Raw genomic sequence first — 23,414 nt, forward strand, 5'->3', positions numbered from 1 at the left:
ATTGAAGCTATTGTTTCTTTCAGCATGACTAACCGATTAATCCTAATCTCTTTCCATGCAAACTGACACCTGCAAAAAGAAAAGAAGCAAGTGATATTGATGTACTTTTAACATTCAGTGAAAACAATAAGACTTTCAGAGGAGAAACTGTATGTGCATTGTCAAATGCATGAAGCTGCCACTTAATTTTAAGCTTTTCCCCCTTTGTTAACTGAACCTAGAAATTTCAAGATATATACATAACATTGAAACATTTTCTATTATCACCCAAGAGTGAGATATGAATCTCTTATGTCAATTTAATATTGGGGTCATGAATGTAGAAACTATGTCAGCCTCCCATAGCAGTAGACACGTGGGTTCAAGGCAAGCCGAGTATCTCAAAAACGGCTTGGATGACAACTATTCTGAATTGCATCAAACTATTTAGTAGACAATGTTTTTCAAAATTTTCATCCAGGGAAAGGGCTTGCGTTTGCACTGTGAGCACTATATGCTGTCAAAAATGGTATTTGGATGTGAAAAATGCAGGTATAAAATAGGGGTTGGGGTGCATAAACCTCTTCTGCTATGAACTGCCATTGACTTCTCTGGTCAAGTGAATACTATTCTTATGCTTTGTTTTAATATAGATATCTAAAAATATGGACCTTTTTGACCTCACTTGTGTATTTGACTTTTTATGATTTTTATACTAGGTCGCTGATTGCGGCATTAAATTTGTACATAAAAACTGGACCCTGCCTCCTTAGAATTTACAAAAGTAAAGACGCCGATTAATGTGGAATTCCAAGTTGTTGCACGCAATTTCTCGAGAAATGGCTATTTCAAGTTAGAGACAACTACCCCGCAATTTCTCGAGAAAGAGCGCAACAATTAGAAATTCCAAGTTGTTGCTCGTAATTTCTCGAGAAATGGTGTATTCCAAGTTGGAGCCCAATACCTGCACTTCAGAGGTAAATTCTTAGGGAAAAAAATACCTTTTTTACGTGTCATATATTTGGTAATTCATTCATTGCACTTTCATAAGTTAATATTGTCTACTCTGGAAAAATTCGTTTTTCTATTTTAATAACTCGTAGAGATAGTGTACTTTTGACTAGGTTTCATATTTTCAGCGCAAGGGAGCAGTCATTACAGTAAGTGGAGTGCTTAGATCATTTATGATTTCCACGAGTACGATATTCAAAGAAATTTCAGCAACAGGACATGAAAGTAGAATAGACTTATACTAACATTTTCTATATTGTACATGTTGCTAATATAAAGAACTTTACCTTACACCCGCCACTGTCGGAAGTTCATAATAAATGTAGAGCGCCACCTATTTGGGACTATATAAGACACCGCCCACGACCGCTTCGTGGGCATGACCCATCACCAATCCGAGAGGTAGGTAATGATAGGTTAGATAGTTCTGATGATTACTGATTAAGGATAAATGCACATGTATTTAAATGTTCTCCGTATATCTATGGGTGTATACACATGAATCATTATTTGTTTATCTTTGAATAATAATATAAAGCAACATAAAATATGATTTGTGTTTTTTGATATGAATTATTTTGTATTCCTATTTTATTGTTAAATTCATGTACACAGTAATGGCGTCACTCGGTCGTACATGATTCGGCAGATAAATAGATAAAAGTTACAATACATGCACAGAATGGGAGTGAGAATAATCAAACGTTTTCGCCGACATTATATTATATATTTACTTTAACGTTTTGAGCAGTATGAATTAAACCGACATGCACCGTCTGTTCTAGAGATTACCATTAATACTGGCCGCCATGTATACATAGTTCCCACTTCGTTCGCCTGTGACCGGAAGCAGTTTCCGGTCGCCATTTTGTGGGTCAAGCTCATTGTGTTGAATACTTGCTGCCAAGCGTGACGACGAAACCTGATTTAATTTTCAAGGAATCAATTCAGAAGTACAAATGGCTTCAAAGTCAGTCAAGATGAAGTACAAAAATGGACTGGAAAAACTAGTGCTGGAAAGATACGAGTTAAAATTAAGCTTAATTGGTGGAATTGATCGTATGAAATGGAAAAAAGAAAAATGACGACTAACGTCCAGTGCCTACCGGAGATAACTTGTATTGACATTTTAAATTATTTGGTAAACACGAAAAGTGCTTACACGTTAGATGATTTGAAAGCTTACAACCAGTTTGTCAATGGTTGGGTCAAAGACGTCCTTGCCGTTGAAGTGAGCAACAAGGTGTTGGTTACTGCGAGGGTGAGTTCATTACATTTGTTACTTCATGCCATTTCGTATAGAGCATTACAAAAGTAGATAAGAGTTATACCGGTATATATTTTATGGGGTTAATTTGTGAAGTATTAAATTACATTATACCACTGACACAATATTGTTGTCATCCTTGTATATCTGATAAATTTAATGGTATTTTTATAAACCATGGTAGAGTGGTGGTGCTAGGGTTGGCAAGGAAAAACAGGGATGGAGGGGAGACCGTAAACAAACGTATATTCGCTTTCGTATGCATATGTTGCAAAAGTTTACATATGCACATATTCCATTTAAAAATGCTCAAAATAAGCGAAGAACTGGAAGTCTGTTTGCATTTTTAGGTACGACACTCACAGCGTATGAATAACACAGCACTAAAGCCATGGATAATTGAAGTAAAAACAGGAATTGTTTAGGCAGCCCATTGTAATTGTATGGCTGGCCTTGGGGAGGCATGCAGTCATATTGGTGCACTTCTTTTTTTACATTGAGACAGCCGTGCGCATAGAAAATGCAAAGACAGTTACTCAAGAAAAGGCCTACTGGTTACTACCATCAAGCATTGACAAGGTCGACTATGCGGAAATTTCCCAAATTGATTTCACGTCAGCTGAAATTGAGAAAAGGAACCTGGAAAATGCCATCTGTGGAACCACCCAAAACAAGGAAAAGAAACCGAAGCCAACTCTCCCACATGTTCCTGCACCAACAGATGCTGAATTCGATGACTTCACATCAAAGTTATTTTTAACAAAAACCAAACCTGTGGTGCTTTCAATCATGCCTAAGTATGCGAAACACTTTATTCCAAGAATAATATCAAATGATCTTCCCAAGCCTCTCTGTGAACTCAGAGATGACAAATGTACTCTAATGTCTAAACATGAGCTTGTAAACTATTGTGAAAATCTGTTCAGTGCCATTAATGTTACTGCAGAACAGGCAAAACATGCAGAGAGGCTGACTTGTGGACAAGCTGAGTGTAAAGATTGGCACCGGTTAAGAACGGGAAGAATAACAGCATCAAGAATGAAAGCTGTGTGCACATCTTCCATTGATAAGCCATCGATTTCCACCATACGAGACATATGGTACCCAGTGAAGTTTTCTAATAAGGCAACAAGGTGGGGATGTCAGCATGAAAAAGATGCAGTGAATGCATACAGGAGAAAAATAGGGCCTCTCCATGACAATCTCATAGTTGATGAATGTGGTCTCATAATCAACCCTGAATTTCCCCATATTGGAGCATCTTCCGATGGTCTTGTTTCATGTAACTGTTGTGGAGAGGGAACAGTGGAAATGAAGTGTCCATATTGTGTGAGAGATACACAGATTAAAAATGAAAGTATTTCATACCTGGACAAAGACAAGCTATTAAAAACATGCCATCAGTATTATTATCAGGTGCAAACACAAATCTTTCTAAGCAATAAGAAGTTTTGTGACTTTGTTATCTGGACAGAGAAGGACATGTCTGTGGAAAGGATTCTGCCAAACCCCAAGCTATGGCAAGATATGGAAGCAACGTCAGCATCATTCTTCGTTCGTGTTATTCTGCCTGAACTGACAGGGAAATTATTCACCAGACCACAGTCCGCAAACACTGAACCTGTTGCACAAATGGAAAGGAAGCTGCATGCATCTGTGTTGCAACCCTCTCTCACCAACAATGATAAACAGACTGTGCCAGGAAATAACACTGACCTCATTTGTTTATGTCAAGTACCCAATGATGAAACATTTGATAATGTTGTTGGTTGTGACAATGAAAACTGCAGACTGATATGGCTTCACTTTAAGTGCATTAATATGACTAAAGCACCAAAAGGATCATACTATTGTCCAGAATGTTGTCCAGTATATGGCAGTAAAGCAAAAAGGCCTAAAAAGTGTTAGAAGGCTATTCTCAGGACATTTGCATGTAAAAAAAAACAACAGGATACAAACGTATTGTGGTTGTTGTACTTTTTATCTTCACACATACTTATCTATTAATTAAAAGTGAATAAATCATTCCCCTGTACAAATGTGTTTTTTTTTTATTCTGTCTGTATTCTATATATCTTGCTTATTTTATAGCACACCTTGTTATGACCATCTATGCAGAGTAGTAATAACAAGATTTTCATGACGGCTACAGTGGCAACCATATTGACTATCCCCCAGCTTGTTTAGAATGAGTGGCGTTCACCGACTAATGGTAACAGATGGACAGACTATTCATAGCATCTTCTTATCAATAACCAGTAGAACTAAAGTAAAGAACACAAGTCAAAAAGTTTAGAATTAAGAACACAAGATAATGATTTGTAATTGACAAATATTTAATGGTGACACAATTATGTAAGAATATTTTGTATGCAAAGTTATGAGATGTACAAAAATAAAGACTAAATCTCATATATATGTAATAAATCTATGATTATTTCACAAATCCTTACTAGTCAAATGGAACAACAGACTCGCACATATTTATAAGACACCATGCAACACTAACAATTTTGTCAACAACTGGAATTTCTCCTTTCTCATTCATGAGGAAATCAATTGGGAGCTTTCCTGAAGCATGGTATACTTATTTTGCACTAGACCAATTACACGTTCCACATGAATTCGCAAGTGTGCAATTTTTCTACTATTTTCTACATCAATAGGAGACAATTGTGATTTCCCCTTAGTAAAACTAGGGGTAATTACTTTAGCACAGTACATTCCAATACTGTCTGAAATATTAAATCCCCTGTCTGCTAACACAATATCTCCAGGCAATAAATCTGATAAAAATCCAGTTTTCAGTTATGTATTTGTCACTTGCCCTACCTCCCCATGCTCTGGAAAGAAAAGAAATAGATCCCTGAGGTGTAATGCCAATAAGAAATTTTATGGTGTTGTTGTGCTTGTATGATGGCCAAGTCTGAGCTTGTGCCATTAGGCTTTTAGGTCTCTGTATAAATATTTCAAAACAGTCAATAATGACGGCCACTTTTCCACCAAAATCTTGCCTAAATTCCATGGGCATGGTAAGCTGAAGCTCCTCCCTCTCGGGCCAAAACAAAAGAGGCTTTAATCTAATATACAAAACATGAATAACATTTAAAAATGTCCTTGACACGGTTGATGTTGATATCTGAAATCTGTATGCAATATCTTGCAAGGGGAGGTTGATCTTAAGTCTCATTAGTGTCATTATGATTTTTTCAAACTTCCCAACTTCTAGTCCACTACTGGTTTGAATGTATGGAGCAACAAATTCAATCAGGGTCATTAGGGTCATGTAGGTCGGCATTCCAGTGTAATACTTAACTTTCTCGTTAAGCAGCAGGGAAGTTTAACAGACCATTTTTTCCGAGCAAAATAAACGTTCCTATGCGAACTTTCTCCGTAGAAGCCTCGGAATTAGAAAATAAAGCCTTCCACGAGATCTAATTTTCGCGTATTCCAGACTTGGTGCATCTGGTGTGTATGCCGAGTGTGTCATAAAACATAGCATCCGAGACAGGAAATAAATTATTCGGGATAAATTTTTTGTTTTTGTTGTCACGCGGGGCTGCTTTTTCATGAATAAATTTGATCAAGACCGATACGATACCGACTACGTGGATCATGAAGATTTATCGTGATAAAACCATGCGGAGTCATCTGAGCGCGGCTGAACAAATTTTTAAATTTATTCATATCCATGTCACCGTTGCACCAGGTCTGATGGATATTTCTCAACGTGTGCGTATCTACGCCATTGAATACCGATAAGATATTACAATTGTCTCTGATCACCTTTGGAATCTGCGTGTATCTCTGTGTCACGTAAATAACATCGGTATTCTTGTGTCTGCCACGCGAAAATATTCTAGCCGGGTTGGTCTGCTTTTCCAGCATAACATCGTCGAATACAACAAGATTATTAGTATCACCGTCCAAATTCTCCACGGATGGAGCTTCGTTGATATCCGTGATGAATTCGATCGTGCCCTCATCGGTATTGTCGCTAAATTCCTTCAGCACTTGGTAACAACGCTGATCATCGACGGATGGTGCAACCAAGTACAACCTGTCCCATTTCAGCCATCTCATAATCAAATTCAGCAATAATTGCGTTTTACCTGATCCTGATGGACCAATGATTATCATTCTAATCGAATTCGGTAATGCAGCATGATGTTTCACTTGTTCGCGTCGTTTCGTGGCTGAAAAATCAATTACATTCATGTTAATAAAATACATGGATCTATATTGTGTTAAGTGTCGCACGCACACAGCTACGATAAATCCGACCGAAATCGTCACACGCAAAAACAGAAACGCAATCGCAGGAGAGTGCGAAGTTTGTAAGACACGCAAGTTTAGATTTGTAAAAAAAAAAGTAGAAGAACCGGAGGAGATATCGCAGCCTCCTTGACAAATCTACCTGAATTACCCTGGGCGAAATATCCCGGAGAGAAGCATCTACCAGGGTACAATTATTGCGGACCTGGAACAAGACTCGATATCAGACTTGATAATAATAAACAACCAAAGCAAGGCGAAAATCCAATAAACGCCATCGATGGAGCTTGTTATGATCACGACCTCGCACATCGCAGCGGAGATTTACAACAAAGGCATCTTGCTGATATCAAGCTAATTCACGCACTAAACGCGATTCCTAACAAAAAAATTCAAAGAGAAATTAGCATCCTGGCTGATCAAAGGCGCGATGAAAGGCAAATTAGTATTCGGCGCTGGTAAATAATATGGAACAGATATATTATTCTCCGCGAGGATTCTGGCGAGGAAAATCAGCGATCGCCAAACTCGCCAAGGCCGCATCGGTAAAACAATCCGTCGCTGAATCGTGGCTATCAAAACAGGCAATTTGGCAAATATATCTTCCTCCACCTAAAAAAATACCATACGCGAGTTTCACCGTCAGTGTCCCCAATGAGGTCCATCAAGCGGATCTAATGTTTCTTCCTCACGATACCGTCGACGGAGTCACATATAAATACGTCCTGACTATTGTCGATATCGCCAGCAGGTACAAAGAAGCAGAGCCATTATCAAACAAAACAGCAACGGAAATTGCTAAAGCATTTAACGAAATTTATTCACGATCCCCATTAACATGGCCAAATCTTCTCCAGGTTGATCCAGGTCGAGAATTTCTCGGTGCGGTTACTTCATTGATGAAAAAAAATAACGTTAAAATCCGACGCGGTATCGTAGGTGTTCATCGCAATCAAGCTATCATTGAAAGATTTAATAAAACGCTCGCAGAACGATTATTCGGATACCAATACGCGCGTGAATTTATTCAGGATAATCGATCACACGATTGGGTATCGAGATTGCCTCATGTAATCAGCGCGTTAAATAACGAGACGACTCGAACAATATCGATGAAACCCGCGATTGCAATTACAAAATCGAATATACCTTTGAAGCGAGATTCCACAATTCAGCCTGTACTAGGTACGGTCACAGTTAGATATTTATATAAAGAAGGCGAGGCTGAAGGAGGAAGAAAAAGAGCAACCGACCCAACCTGGAGTGTCACAACGCACAAAATATCCGCCGTAACAAGATCGTCAGGAAGACCAGCGATTTATATTCTAGATTCGTTAGCGCCACAACGCGGATTTACCAAAGAAGAATTACAGATAGTACCTGAAGATACTCAATTACCACCAGCGTCATTAATGTAGTTTATTCGAATTCGCCCTAGCTGAGATAGTTTTCTTACTCTCGACACGGCCAAATATACCAAATTTGACCAAGATATTCTATCATCGACGATCCAAACTTGACCATCTACGGTCAATCCCTGCGACGAGTGTATTGTTGTTGCGTAGCCTAATTTCCATGGCGATTTTTCTGCATTTAGCGTATCATTAACAAGATTAATATCAACAAAGATAATATCATTCAGGACTAGGTTTTTTTCTTCTCCGCATGGCAGAGTAACATTAATATTTTGTTGTCGAGTATTAGCGGGCCTGTAGCATAACGGTACCTGCAGCGTTGGAAATTTCTCACAATGCAGCTTGAATAACATTTCCTGAATAATATCACAAATAATTTTCCTACTAGTGACAATCAAATGATCAGGACGCCACAAATTTAGAAAATCGCTCATCGGAGTTTCATCGATTATTCTTCTCATGACGTCACATTGAATCTTATTCGGTTGTAATCGAATTAATTTTTTAAACTCGGTCAATAAAATATCTGTCGATCTATAATCGGCGTCGATTTCCTCGTAATAATCAACGAAGCTTCTAAGCCATTCGTGAGGCGATTCACCATCAATCGGATTAGGTTGGCCATGATCGCCGCACATTATTACGGTGGTATTTTTTCCCCCCAGCCAAGTTAATATCGATTTTAATATAGCTAAATTCACCGTGCAAATTTCATCGAAGATTATAATCTTGTTGATATATTTATCGCCCATGCGCACCGAGTCCCATGATCCACCGCTGTACTTGAAATAGCTATGGTACGTGCAAGAATTAACGCCACGCTGCCTTATTTCTCGCGCTAATCTATGTGTCGGAGTCAGTACGATCATATCGGAGTTCGCAAATAAATTTATCACTCGCGTTGTTTTACCGCTACCGCCAGGTCCATTTAGGTAAATGAATTTGCTGCGTGAAATTGGATCAAATGCAGATGCGGCTGTCGAAAATTCCAGAATCAAAGATTCTATCGAAGATTCTCCAAATCTACCTCGATGAAATTCATCGCAATCTTCAACGTCAGCGTCCTCACAATAATCTAGAATATCTTCGTTTTTTATTCTCCAAGTTCCCCATGAGCTACCGTCGGTAATTAAATTTTCCAGCCTACATTGGTATTTTTTATCGATATAAAACGAATCCGTCGCGACCCTTACTGCGATATCGGAAAATTTGTTTATCATCGATAGCAAATTTATACTCACATAAGTGAGCATCGATGATCGCAAATGCGTATATTGCGCTGATTCTCCATCAAGATAACTAATCACGGTACCTAACTTTGCTCCATCAATTATAATATTCTTTCTGTTACAAAATATTCCTCGTGATACCGTATCGGCGATTATAAAATCCATCTCAGCGTCATTGATAAACAATCTAGCGTGTCGATGCTTGTGATCAACGGATCCACCTTGAGTGAATTTGCCGATTATTTTTCTTTCTATATCTTTCGCGTTATCACAGTCTGTCGGCAACCACACATCGGTCTGTTTCCTGTACGATATAATCGCCTCACTCACTGTCAACGACACTAACATCGATGAATCTAGCATATATCTCAACAATACCGTAGGAACCCAACGACGCTGAGAGAAATGCCTGCCGAACCAAATATAGCAGATTTTATGTAAATTTTCAGCAAATTCAAACGACGTGACACAAGCGAATCCTGTCATGACAAAATCAGGCAACGGTCCGTTAATTGCTACCCTTGTCATTTCGCTGGTAGGATGGCTGAATTTAGCAAAATACTCGGCACAATTGCCATATCCAAGAAAACTTCCAGGATAACACGCGCTCATGTCAACGGAAATCATATCCTCGAAATCATACCTGGTATTCCACAATCCGCCATGGCCATACTCGATACAGCTACGTTGAATATCAGCAAGATATTCGTTTCTTGTTGGCCTCCATGAGTTTTTCTCTCTAGCGGCATGAGCGGCCACAGACGAAATTGTAAAACAATTCGTTAGTAATTGATCGGGATTTGACGAATATTTCACCGCGAGTTTTTTCATTGATTCATGTAATATTTCGTTCCTGTAAATATCACCGCATGGTAGGATAAATTGATCGTATTTTTCCTCGCTCGAGAATAACCATATCGATATTGGATCAGATGCGCTTATTTTTTTGATAAATCTGAACATGTCATCGGAATTATTATTCTCCGTGGAATTTTCCGCAGATTTACTATCTGCAGGATAAAATTTAACTATTTTATCCCGCGGAAATATCATTACCGAATGCGACCACGCATGAGAATTATGATCGATTGGCGCTCCTCGGGATCTATACGGCGACGAGTATAATATTTCTCCCGATAACGTTTTCACCGTGATAGGAAATTTTAGTTTTTTACTCAACGCAGCCACGTCATCTACCGATGCACCATCAGCGACGGTCCTTGCCCACACATTAATTTTATCCAACCTTAATTGAGTCAAACCAGATCCACGTCGAGCGTTTTTCATGTGCTCGATTACGCGCTCAGCCACGCAATTTATCATCGGTGATTCTTTCATCGCAGGTAGGTTTTTTATATCCGGGTTGTTATTTAGCCGATAAATTCCATAAACAACAGCGCTGGCAGGATTTTACCTGGCATAATAAGGGCCATCGATTCCCAATAACAATCCTGGTTTAGAATTTTTATCGAGAATAACATTTTTCTTACCGCCACGCACTGGATCTCGTTTATCGCGAATAATCCAAGTATCATCAGGCATTTGTGCGATAAATTTTATTCCAAAAATAAATCTCTCCCCGGGGTGCTCAGTTTTTATATGCTCGATTATTTTCTTAGCTCGCTCCAGATTCATCGTAGCATCGATGGAATTTGTTTTCCAGGTCGACCAAGTGTGAACTGCTCCATCGTCGAAGAATTCTTTCTTCGCTCGATCAACCTCAGGAATTATATATTCTGCCTCATCAAGATCAAATGTATCCATGATTATATTTTAGACAAATATCTAAATTAATAATGCATTGCAAATGGCTATTAATCGGCTCAGTAAATAACTGTGACAAATCCTGCAGAGGTGATTATTGCGGCGCTCACATACATGCGATTAGGCGTGGTAGTAAAGGACCACAGCGGTGCTTAGTTTGTCAAGTTGGCACGCGAGGGAAAACTCGATTGTGTCTGGCGTGTGCAGGAAAGAATTATCGGGAATTGCGGCGATATTATGAAAAAAAATCCTCGTCCGTGATAACATGTGAAGAAGATTATATTAATCGATTTCAAGCTAATAACGATTTAGACAAATAGATATTCCTATATGAATCCAAAATCAGCGATTCCAGAATCAACAGTTCTAGAGAAGATGACATACGAGTTTAAATCTCATCCTACGATCACAGGATACGAGGCGTCATCCGATGGTATCGTCAGGCATATCAGAACAAGAAATCAAGTCGGTAATATTTGTAATTCGGGTTATTTGATATGTACCTTCAGCGAGAATAAAAAAAGAAAAAAAACAAATTATATTCTTCACAGGTTCATATACGAGTGTTTTCACGGACCTATCAAGGGTGACCTTGTTATCGACCACATTGACGGAAATAAACTAAATAACAAATTATCTAATCTTCGCGCGGTAACTCCGAGTGAAAATTCAATTTGTGGTAATACCGGTAAATATCCGAAACATGCCAAGGCGGTTAAATCGATAAATCGAGAAACAAACGAGGAAATTATATTTACATCGATGAATGCCGCTGCAAGATATTTTAGTATTCACTCGGCATCGGTGTGGCGAGCAGCAGAAAGAATAATCAACGCAGCATTTTCCTATAAACTCGGCGAGTGGATCGAGTTTTACTATATTCCGATAATATCAGACTCGGAAAATTAATTGAAGATTACAAAGTATAATATAAATGAACGAGGAAAACGTAAACAATATCATCAAAGCTATCGAGAATTTGAAAAATAAAAATAAAAATTTATCTTCGGATTTGGACGCAGATAAAATCCGGTCCGAATTTGAGACGATTATCCAAGGAAAACTCGAATACAGGTACACGCTACCATCCGAATACAAATTCATAAAGAAAATCCAGATTGCGATTTATCAATCGCTTGCGTCTGTCAGCGATGATCAAATCGAGGATTTGTTAAATTATCGACGCTGGTAGAAAAAGTAAGGTCAAGTTTATCCGACGAATATGAATCGAGAAAAATTACTAGCTCACGCGTCAGGCAGCTAAAAAAGTTAGTCGATGAAAGTAAAAATTGAAGATTTTTAAAATTAGAATCGAAGATTCTCAAGATTCTTAAATATAACAAAATTTTTCAATTTTCTTGATTTTGACTACCAACTACCCCGTCAGAAACAAGAAAAATTGATATTTTATTTTAGAAAATACAAGAAAAATGTTCAATTTTCTTCATTTTGACTACCAATTACCCCATCAAAATCAGTAATTTCCAACTTTGTCAAATTATTTTTATTTTTTATAAATAAATTTTATTTGTTAAGAATATTATTTTTACTGAAGATTTATTTTTTTTGCTAAATAACAACGAAATTGTTCAATTTTCTTGATTTTGACTACCAACTACCCCGTCAAAAATAAGAAAATTGTACATTTTTCTTTGATTTTGACTACCAACTACCCCGTCAAAATCAAGTAATTTGTACATTTTTCTTGATTTTAGTAAAAAAAAATAAAATTTCAGTGAAAATTAATATTCTTAATAAATAAAATTAATTTATGAAAAATAAAAATAATTTGATAAGTTGGAAATTGCTTGATTTTGACTACCAACTACCCCGTCAAAATCAAGTAATTTGTACATTTTTCTTGTATTTTGTAAAATAAATATCAATTTTTTCTTATTTTTGACGGGGTAGTTGGTAGTCAAAATCGCGCATTTGTAAAAAAATATTATTTTTCCCTGATTTTTATTTTTTTTTTGGTCATTTTTCTCTGGTGGACAAATTTAAAAATCTTCGATTATTTCACAATCTCACCAGTAAATTTATACTAAGTGTTTCTCCGCGTATATCAAGTAAATTTCCATTTTGATCCGTCGGTTTGAAATTTATCCTCGACAATAATCGATTGTGACATCGCAGATAAAACGGATTTACTGGCTCTTTTATTATCAAAAATCCCGGAGAGGCGCTAGGTGAAAACGAATATAAAATGAATCCCTGCTGTGCCTGTTCTGACGTAGATGCATCTGCGTTGTAGCTACCTTCGACGACATCCGCGTGAAGATTAATCGCGACAACCTCCGTTATATTAACAATACCCGGCGAGATATGCCGTCCCTGCCCGGTTGGATCATTATTGTGTTTGAGAATCGATTCTGATTGTAATTTTTTAGTCCACGCGGCATGTCATTTCGGAAATAACTCATCGATGGTATCAACGACGGATTTTCTCATTTTATCAACGTCATAATCAGGAAATTTGAAATTTGGTAACGTTTCTTCGGTTAATCCGAATACTGTCATAAATTTTTGTTTTTCTCCTGAATTTTTGATCAACTTGAAGCTGCTAATAGGAAGAACATAATCGGCAATTGATATATCATCAATTATCGCACGAATGAACATACCGTGATAATATTCAATATCATTCGCAAGTTGATTTAAAATCTTCACGCGTTCGATAATTTCGCTGCATGAGCCTGATTTATTTACGATACATTCATGAAAGGATTCCCGCAGTAAATTTAACTGTAATTTATGTTCTTGATTAAATTCGTCGATGGTTCTTCTTATCAAGATACCGTCTATGGGGGCTATTATCCTGTTAATGTTGGTAGCGTCGAAGATTTCCACACCGGGGGGAATTTTGGGAAGAGGCAACCACGAGAGAATTCTTTTGTCCCTGAAAGTAAAAGCGAACATTACCAGGTTAAATTTGTAGCTGTTCATGAGACTGATGGCACTGCTGATTAGAGGTTTATGTCTGATAGTTCCGTACCATCCTTTATCGGTGATAAAATCTGATTTTTTTGGCTCCGGTAGCTCTGGAGGAGCTTCTTCGTGCCAACCTGGAATAATAAAATCAGATTTTTCTGGTTTTGCCAGAGGTGCGATTTCGGGCCAACCTAGAACTGTCCTAATCGATGACTGGTAAATATCGACGACATATGGCGATTTTACTTCGATTATCGATGACAGCGTTGGTTCGTGCGCGGATATTTTTATTCCCGGTTATATTCGATATTCTACCAGTAAGTTCCTTGTTAATTTGCTCAATTTCGTAACTGCCTGTTGGTATGCCAACGACGATCCAATCGGGAGTTCCATCGAGGCGGTTTTTATTGGCAAAAACAAGCGAATTGTTCGATAATAATCTACCGAATGATTTTGATCTAATATTGGGCCAGCTGTTATAGACGCGTAACTGTGACAGCGCAATTTCCTTGACGCTAATTGGTATTGGGAAATCAATACTAAATTCTGGCCTGGTTGAGCTTGCCGATATCAGCGTTGTTATCGGCGGCGTTGTGTTTGTCACGATTTGAGCTAGTTCCGACATTATTGATATTCATTTGTTCAATCTCAGAATAGATATTTACCATCATTGATAATTCTAGATCGGATATAACTCCGTCGTTGAGACTTTCAGAAAGCAGCGATGATAATTTCGAATACGCTTCGTTGACCTGGGATAGTTTACTCTTGTATAGGGACAATTTTTCACTCGTGCATGAGAATATTTTTTTTGCGATAATATTGAGAACACCTGCGATTGTTGTTGTTGATGATATTATTATCGTTGCTGCGATCGGCGCGATTGTTGTTACCGCGGATAAGATTATTCCCGCACCGGCGATAATTGCGCTTACCGAGTACACAGCAACATCGATGGCAACTAATCTACGCTGATATTTTTTTATTTTTGTTTGATACTCGTCTAGGAGTTTTTTTTAACGAATCCTGCCACGAACGCGCCTGATTGTATCGGTAATCCGATGCAGTCATTTATTAGTTAATTTATCTAACCAATTGCGTGCAGTGTACTGGATAAATATTTGATAATTACAACATAAATGGTTGGTCCCGTCGTGGTTCTATCTGGTGGTTCTAGCGTAAATGTTTCCTCGATATTTGCAATCATCAAAATATTAAAAAATTCGTCGTGGGTGTAACCCAAGGTTATTATCTTGAATCTTATCACGGAGAGAAAAAATATTCGATATACTCCAGTAATTGGCGCGGTAAAGCTAAATGTGTTATTCTCGGGTGTCCATGTACCTTTGTGTGTTTTTAACACAAATGGTACATGGCAGGGAAGATTTTTTGTTTCTACCTCCGCTGGTATTGAAATACGACTTAATATTTCAAGATTCACTGATGATATTTTTGTGTTAATATCGCTAATTTTTGTGGCTGAGTCGAGAAGTTTCGTGTTCAAATCTCGAATTTCTCCGTCGTACAATGATATATCAACCTTTTGACGCGCCAAATCATGTATCGCGTTAATATCCTCATTATTTTGATAATATCCTCGTTGATTTTTTTTTGTTTTCTCGTCGAGATAATGGTACGATGTTTTATCGCTTTTCTGACTCATTACGGTTTTTATCTCGGTAATATCGGTGAAAATGTTAGTAATATCCTTGCTGATTTTTCCTACCTTATCGCTAAGATTGTCGTGTGTGGCGGAGGAATTATCGCCGAACGTTTTTATATCTTCCTCAATTTTTTTACTAAGTTTAGCTAAGGTATCGTCGAGTTTTTTAAGATCGTTATTTAGCCTGTTAAGTCTCTTTGTCACTCTGTCCTGAAGATCGTCGTGTAATGTTTTATCGGCCTTCAGAAGCAACGTTGCTGATAATTCGCTATCTCTTTTTTCCATATCCGCGATATCAGCCTTCAGGGGTAACTTCGCTACAAAATCGGCGATATCAGCGATAGATTTTGATACCGACTCTGATAGGTGAGTAAATTGATCAATACGATTGTTATATTCGTCCCGCTTGATTATATCGGTTATTTTCACGTTACTTGTTTGTAATCTTCCTTCTTTGCTCTGAAAAACAGCAACTTCACCAGGATCTATCTCTGACAGCAATAAAAGATTATTAATATCATCCCTGGTGGCGAATTTTGATAGATCGACGTCAGCTACTTCCTTCTTCCTGTAGAGGAATCTTCCGTAAATATCAACCATGATACTTATCTGCGGCGTATTCAAATACGATTCTATGATACGGGCCGGATGATTTTGAAATTGCATCGAGGACGTTAATTGATTCAGGGCCGCATATCGGTGGATCCATTAGCGTCTGCGTCGGAAGTGTCGAGTACCAAATTGGAATATTTAACTTTGACACGTAATTGATAAATTCTTTTGGTGGAGCTAGTCCGTACGAGTCAAATTAAACAACTTCGCGAGGATTAATCGCGTAGGCGACCTAGTGTGTGCCAGGGCCGGTATTTGAATCGAGATTTATTATTCCTGTCTCGGTGGAATTTGGCTTTTCTGGTAGTTGATCCCGCATAAATACGCCTCTGAAAAATTTTATTTTTTTATTCTTGGCTTCGCTGAATAAATCTAAATTCGAAATAGGGCGCGCTAATCTCAGGCCGGATCCGTACGGAGGAGGGCGTCTTAGATAAAGGCCGCTTCCCTTTTTTTTACCGTATCGCCCTCCTATTTTTTCTAGTAGTTTTTTACCTGCGTATCCAGCCGCGCTTGATGCTAGACCGGTTGCTATTGACGGAGCAATTGCGGCTAATAATCCGGGAATAGCAGCTAGTAGAGGGAAAAATCCACCTGTTTTGACCATGTCTCTGATGGCACCTATACTAAGATTCACATGAACGCCGGAATTAGCTGATTTGGCTTTGGTAAAACGTCCATGTTGATTTTTAGTTAGCGATAGTTTGTTAGGTCCGCCCTGAATTTGGTCATTTTTCAGGGTTAATTTCATACCGCATCTCTTTGATATCGCTGTTTGGAGTTTTTTCATCTGACCCTGGGTCAGAGTTACGCTGACGTGTTCGTATGGCATATTAATAATCGTTTTAATCTAAATTTAGAAAATCTAGATTTTTTTTACATTTTCTGGACAGGTGCATCGATGACTCTCATTCTGCTGCTGATGCCTTCCAGAATCATTGTTCTATCACTGAGGATTACCGCGATTGCTCTGGCTGGTCCACCTGTGTTAATTTTGGCTTTGAAGTGAATATCAACGACAGATTGTTTTACTAAATCAAGATGTTCCAGGGAAAAATAGTAGATAGGATAAAATTTATTAAAATCCAACTGTGATATTTGTAATCCAGTATCGATATTTTGATCACGACCCATAAAACACAACAGGCGATGATATGCGCGGGCGGTGAAATTATTAGCAAAATCAATCGATATTTCCTCGGATGGTTCTTGTTGCCCGTTTATTCTTAGTGATACATTTGTCGCTTCGAATTTGTCGAATATCATGTGACTGTGTTCTTGATCGTATCTATTTGAGTTTTGAAGGGCCACAAAGATGTGTCTGGGCGCCGAGACGCCTTGTTGTGACGCAATTCGCCAGGTAAATATTCCGTTGATATCAACATCGATAGAGTCGGTCGTAGTTGTCAGCCAGGACATAACAGACTTACCACCTTGATTCATAAATGACAATAATTTTTCTTCCTCAATTATCGATGGGACTATCGCTGGCATCCACAAAGTAAATTTGGTTAGAAACACCTTACCTGGATCGCCTCCTGTTCGCCAAATAGCTCTGTCATTGCCTGTGTCATCTCGAACAAAGGAAATTGTGTGTTTTGCTCCGTAAATAACTTTCCTGAAATGCCTGCAAAATCCAAAAATGTGAGATAGCGGAATCGCACAGGAGAATATTAATTCATCGTCAGTCAACATGGATTTTCACGTGGCAAATCCAAGGTTGTAATTGGGATTTACCTTTATCATCACACTTTCGACGTCGGCATCATCGGCACCGGCAGTATGTTTTTTCGGTCTCCTGGTTTCATACTGGACATGATCAGCGGTATCGGAGTTATCTTTGGCAAACATCATACTAGGACCAGCTGATCTGGTAAAATCATCCGAGTATCTAGCTAGGCTTATTATCGTCATTGCTATATCAACGTTGCCCGTGATTGATTCAATTTCTCTTCCATCGATCATGTAAGTGGCACTCTTGAATAAAGCCATGTTTCCTTTGTTAACGAGTCCAACTTTAGTACCTGCTGCATAGGCGCTACCGTCATTTTTCGCAATTTTACCAGCAAATTCGATATATGCCTCAGACGGAAGAAAATATCTTGTCGTATCATGAACTTGAATTTCAACACGATTAGTCGCATTTGGTGTCACTGTGTCGTACGAGAAATACTGGAAATCACGCACGGAGGTGTCCCTGCCTACAGGTTCGTCCATGTCGAATACTTCGTTTGACACTTGTGCGAACATTTATTATTAAGAATTTCATCTAAAACGAAGACCGCTACCCGATATGAAACTTGTATTCGCGACTTCCTTTACTAGGTCATTTATTTTTTTATTTGTGAAACTTGTGTTTGCAACTTCCTGTGCTAGGTCATTTATTTTTTTATTTGCTGCGTCGTTTATAGCTTTACTGACATCGGCGGGCATTTCGCTGGTGCTAGGTAATTTGACAGGCTGCTTTTTTTTACGCATTAAGTTTGATATTTTACTTTTGACAAAATCAAAGCCTTTGCTGGCCAAATTACCAACGCCAGATATGACAGTCTCACCGATCTTTCCTATTGCCTTTGATGCAATTTGCTTAGCTGCAGGTCCAATTTTAGGGACTACCCTTGTAACGAGACTTTTAACGATATCGCCTAATCCGTTGCCGTGGACGTATTTGTATACGGGCAATCGAGAATTAGCTACGCGGACCTGTCTAGGTCTGCGTTGATGTTTATGAACGATCATGTTATTCAATTGTGTTGTTTTAATCGATGAGTTCGTCAACGAGCTCTTTATAAATGTAGGAATTAATAACACCACCGCGAAATAATCGCTGACAAATATCTGAGACCTCGTTGATTATTTCAGAAGAATTATTTCCGGCTTGTTTTCCTCCGATTAGTATTTCGAGGCGAGATACGTCGTTAACAACACTGTCAGGGCAAATGGTATATCCGCTTCCTGTTTTTGGTTCCGACGTTGATGGTTCACTAAACCACGCTGACAATACATCTTCCTCTTCCTCTTCTGGTTTTTCTTCTTTTTCTTTTTCTCTTTGTTTTATTTTTTCTTCTTTTTGTTTTACTTTTTTCACAAATTCAAGATATTTAGGATCATACAGGAAAGGGGGATCTTTGTGGACGAAATATATCCAATCGATCCACTTTGATTTGTCAATAGGTTTTCCGTGAAGTCTTGGTTTTAAATATTCATCCCTTTTATCATAATCTGCGGCAATATCGACTAATTCATCCTTGTCTTCGAGTTTTTTAAGAGCATCCTTGGTAAAATAACTGCTAATACGGAATTTAGGTTTTTCAACTTCGGATGTCGTTGTTTTTTCCTGTGGTTGAATTTCTTGTGGTTTTTCAGAAGATTTTTCTCTTGTCGGAGGTATTCCCATATTATACGCATATCTTTTATCTGCGATTTTCAAGAATCGGATATAAATCGGGTCAGCGCTCTTCGCCTGGGGTAAATTAAATCTAGCTCGAAATAGCGCATTATACCAAAGATCTCGTCTACTTCTTTTTTTTAATCCTTCCTTTGTTAAATAAACTTGTTTATTACTGAAAGAATCTTCCGCGAATGTAGCAAATTCAAAAATATCATCACCACCAGTTTCTCTAAATTTATCAAATTTTTTAAATTGTTCCATTAATGAGTTCCAACCGCTATCGGTAAAGTTTTCCATTAATTTCTCGCGAGGACTTTTCTTCTGGCCTTCTTCTTCTTCTTCTTCTTCTTCCAACCATTCTGCTTGCTGCGGTTCTTGCCACGCTTGTATTAGCCGGTCTGGCAATATTCGTGTGTGTTCCTCAATGTCTCTCAACACAGGGAGAATTCCGCGTTTTCTGATATCTGGATCTTTTTCTTCACCAAATAAGACTCGCTCGGTTGATTCGGTAACTGGCTTTAATAATTTCGACGATAATTCGGTAAATCCCTGTTCTGCGTGTTCGTGTTCACGAACTTTTTTCTTGAATAATTCTTTTGCTGGAATAAGTTTCTTTAATGCCGCTAATTGTTCTCGCGCTAATCTAGCAGAATGAGGTTCTCCAACTGTACTAGTTTTCCGACTCATATTATTTTTAATCATATTATTTTAATGCGACGTAAAATGGACAAAAGCAGCCCCACGTGACAACAAAAAACAAAAAATTATTCTGCCTCGTTTATTTCCTGTCTCGGATACTATATTTTATGACACACTTGGCACACACACCTGATGCACCAAGTCTGGAATGCGCGAAAATTAGATCTCGTGGAAGGCTTTATTTTTGGATTCCGAGGCTTCTACGGAGAACGTTCGCATAGGAACGTTTATTTTGCTTGGAAAAAATGGTCTGTTAAACTTCCCTGCTGCTCTCGTCATTATCACAAAATGATTCCTGATTCATTTTGTAGCTGCTTAATCAGTAATCAGGTGTTGAATTTCACTGTCAACTACACACTGGCTAATGGAGTTAGTCTCTGGTGTTAGTTCTTGATCTGGTTCCATCTTTTCATTGATTGTAAAAGAACAAACAGAGCTGCCCCTGTGACCAGCAGATTCATCGCCTTCCTTGGCAAAAGATGTTTCAGGAAAATGCTGCAAATCTAGCAACACTTTAGCTATATCATGGTCTTCTCTGGTCTTCTGTCTGTGTTGCATTCGGTTGCACCTATAACTCAAAAATATTTTAGCAGGAAGCTCTATCAAATAGAATATATGAGAGTAAAACCAGGTGTGTAGTGCTGGGGGAATGGCGTTCCCTTATCTATCTAGCACCCCACCACTGATTATACAACATATCAACTTTTGTAGGAAAAGCACATGTTAGTTTGTTTTATAAATGGAGTAATATGGTATCTTTAATATTAACAACGTAATTACTATTAGAAAAGTAAAACCTTATTAAATAAATATGAAATTACAGGATAGACTCTATCATGATAATTTTCTTATTTGGTTATGAATATAATTATCTGTATTAAACATTTGTCAAACTGAGGAAATGATACAATATATAAGGGAAACTACTTTGACATGCTAATGACTGATCAGTTTGTACCTTTCTGCTGTTTTCATTTTCTTCCTGGATTTCAAAGGTCCAGATAAGTCACCAAGTTTAAGGGTGGGAGCCCAATCTGGATGTGCTCGACTATACAAGTCTGCAGGTTTTCCTGAAAAAGAAAATAAAACAAAACAAAGTAAATAATTCAAAGTGACTAGGTACATAATATATGGCATTGATAAGATCTAGTTAGAATCGTGAATGCATATTTGAAATATCAACATACATTTTCTTAGAAAAACAATGGTAAGAACTGTAGTTCACATGCACTTTAAGATTTAAAACAAAGCGAAACCAGCCACAAATTTCTACGTTTATGTGTTATTCACTGTAAGAAATATACGGTATACTAATAATAATGATAGTAATCTATGAAACATTCAATGAAAGTACCTTGAATAAAGTGGTCTGAGCAGATTTTTGAATGCTTCGACGGCAGGTCCTTTCTGTTGATGTTGGCCAACCATGTCCGTCGTCGCTCTTCACTTAATGTTTTTGTTTGCTCTCCTTCAAATTTCCTGACAACAGGTATAGTGTAAAAGCCACGTTTCATGGAATCGTCTGCACGGTTTGAACAACCTTTAACCCAGCATGTATTAACCATTGTGCGATTGCAAATTTTATTCAGGTGATAAACAGTCACGCACATGAAACTCATTGACCCACAAAATGGTGGATGACCTTACGGTGCCCGTATGTTATGACGTCATATGATAACTATGTATAGCCTATCGTGTGCTGAACAATGGCGTTAGACCCTACAACAACAACAAAACATGCTGAGAATATTTAAGGTAGGAAACATTATTAGGTCTTTAGTTTTGTTCTTGCAGTTGAAATAAGTGAGCTTTGAGAGCCCTCTTGAATGTAATCACTGTCTTTGTGTCTAAGTTCAGTGGGCAATTCATTCCACGTTGCTGGGCCCTGGTATCCAAAAGAACACTGTCCATATGACTTTGTTTTCATAGTGGAAAAATTGAGTATACGATTGTCAGAAGAGTAGCATAAGTATCTTGATGGTGTGTACACATGGGTGAGGTCAGATAGGTATGTTGGACTAGAGTCAGACAGTGAAACGTAGTACAGAGAACAAATTTTGTTTGATTCTGGATCAAATGGATAGCCAGTGTAGGGTACAGAGCAGCGGGGAGGTGTACTCTGATCGTGGTACTCTAAGTATGATTCGCGTGGCTGTGTTTTGAAGTTAATGGAGCAGATATTGATATGAACCAGACAGAATTGAGTTACAATAGTCCAGTCTTGAAAGTACTAATGAAATCACAAGTGTTTTAGCGGCATCAACTGAAAGATATTTGCGAATGGAGCTGATACGTCTCAGCTCAAGATATGCTGCCTTGCATATGTTCATGACATGTTGGTGCAATGTGAGAGTACTGTCCAGAGTAACACCTAGGTTTCGTACTGATTGTGTGAATTTAATGTTGGTGTTGCTGATGTTTATTCTTTGTGTTGTGATCAGAATGGCCTCGGTTTTATCATCATTCATCTGCAGCTTGTTACATGTCATCCATGATTTCACATCAGAAATGCACCTCTCTACACCTTGGATGGTAGCATCAATTTCAGTTGGGTGGCTGGATTTGTATATTTGGGTGTCATCAGCGTACAATTGGTGAGACACTGGATGATGATCTATGACCCTTGGGAGTGGCTGAGTGTATAGAATCAAAGGTCCAAGAACAGACCCCTGTGGAACACCACAACAGAGATCAACTGGGCTGGAGTGTATTCCATTTGCAGACACAATTTGTGTCCCGTTGACCAAGTAGGACTTGAACCACAGTAAGGCTGTATCATGAATGCCAAATACATGCTGGAGACGGTGAAGTAATATATCATGGTCTGTTGTTTCGAATGCTGCAGATAAATCAAGGAGGGTGAGGACTAATCTTTCCACTATCCAACGCAGAGAGAATGTCATTAACTACTTTTAGAAGAGTAGTTTCAATACTGTGGCAAGGGCGATATGCAGATTGTACATTGCTAAAAAGACTGTTTGAATTCAGATGAGATACAAGCTGGGATAGAACAACCTTTTCGAAGATTTTTTGTATGAACAGGAGATTAGAAACTGGGCGGTAGTTCTTTAACTCGTTATGGTCCAGTGTTGGTTTCTTCAGCAGAGGCTTTACAGTGGTAGTTTTGAAAAATGATGGGAATTCCCCGGATGAGAGAGAGGTATTAATAATATCAGTT

General features: G+C 38.2%; 1 protein-coding gene and 1 pseudogene across 4 annotated transcripts in view; one reads left to right on the forward strand and one right to left on the reverse strand.

Moving 5' to 3' along the window:
* Nucleotides 1-1,259: 1,259 nt before the first annotated feature.
* The window catches only part of LOC149786908 (AAC-rich mRNA AAC4 protein-like), a 66,168-nt gene continuing 44,013 nt past the window's right edge, over nt 1,260-23,414 (forward strand). For 2 of the 4 annotated variants that reach the window (XM_089977435.1, XM_089977433.1), the window contains exon 1: nt 1,260-1,392. In XM_089977435.1, coding sequence (XP_089833561.1) covers nt 1,370-1,392 — 23 coding nt within the window. In that variant the 5' untranslated portion in view covers nt 1,260-1,369. The remainder of the gene's footprint in view (nt 1,393-23,414) is intronic. The other 2 variants (XM_089977434.1, XM_089977432.1) reach the window with 1 other exon arrangement.
* LOC149786909 (uncharacterized) lies at nt 4,550-21,982 on the reverse strand (annotated as a pseudogene).

This window comes from Sinohyriopsis cumingii, chromosome 12 (genome assembly GCF_028554795.1).
Source record: "Sinohyriopsis cumingii isolate HCF-2022 chromosome 12, ASM2855479v2, whole genome shotgun sequence".
Lineage (NCBI taxonomy): Eukaryota > Metazoa > Mollusca > Bivalvia > Unionida > Unionidae > Sinohyriopsis > Sinohyriopsis cumingii.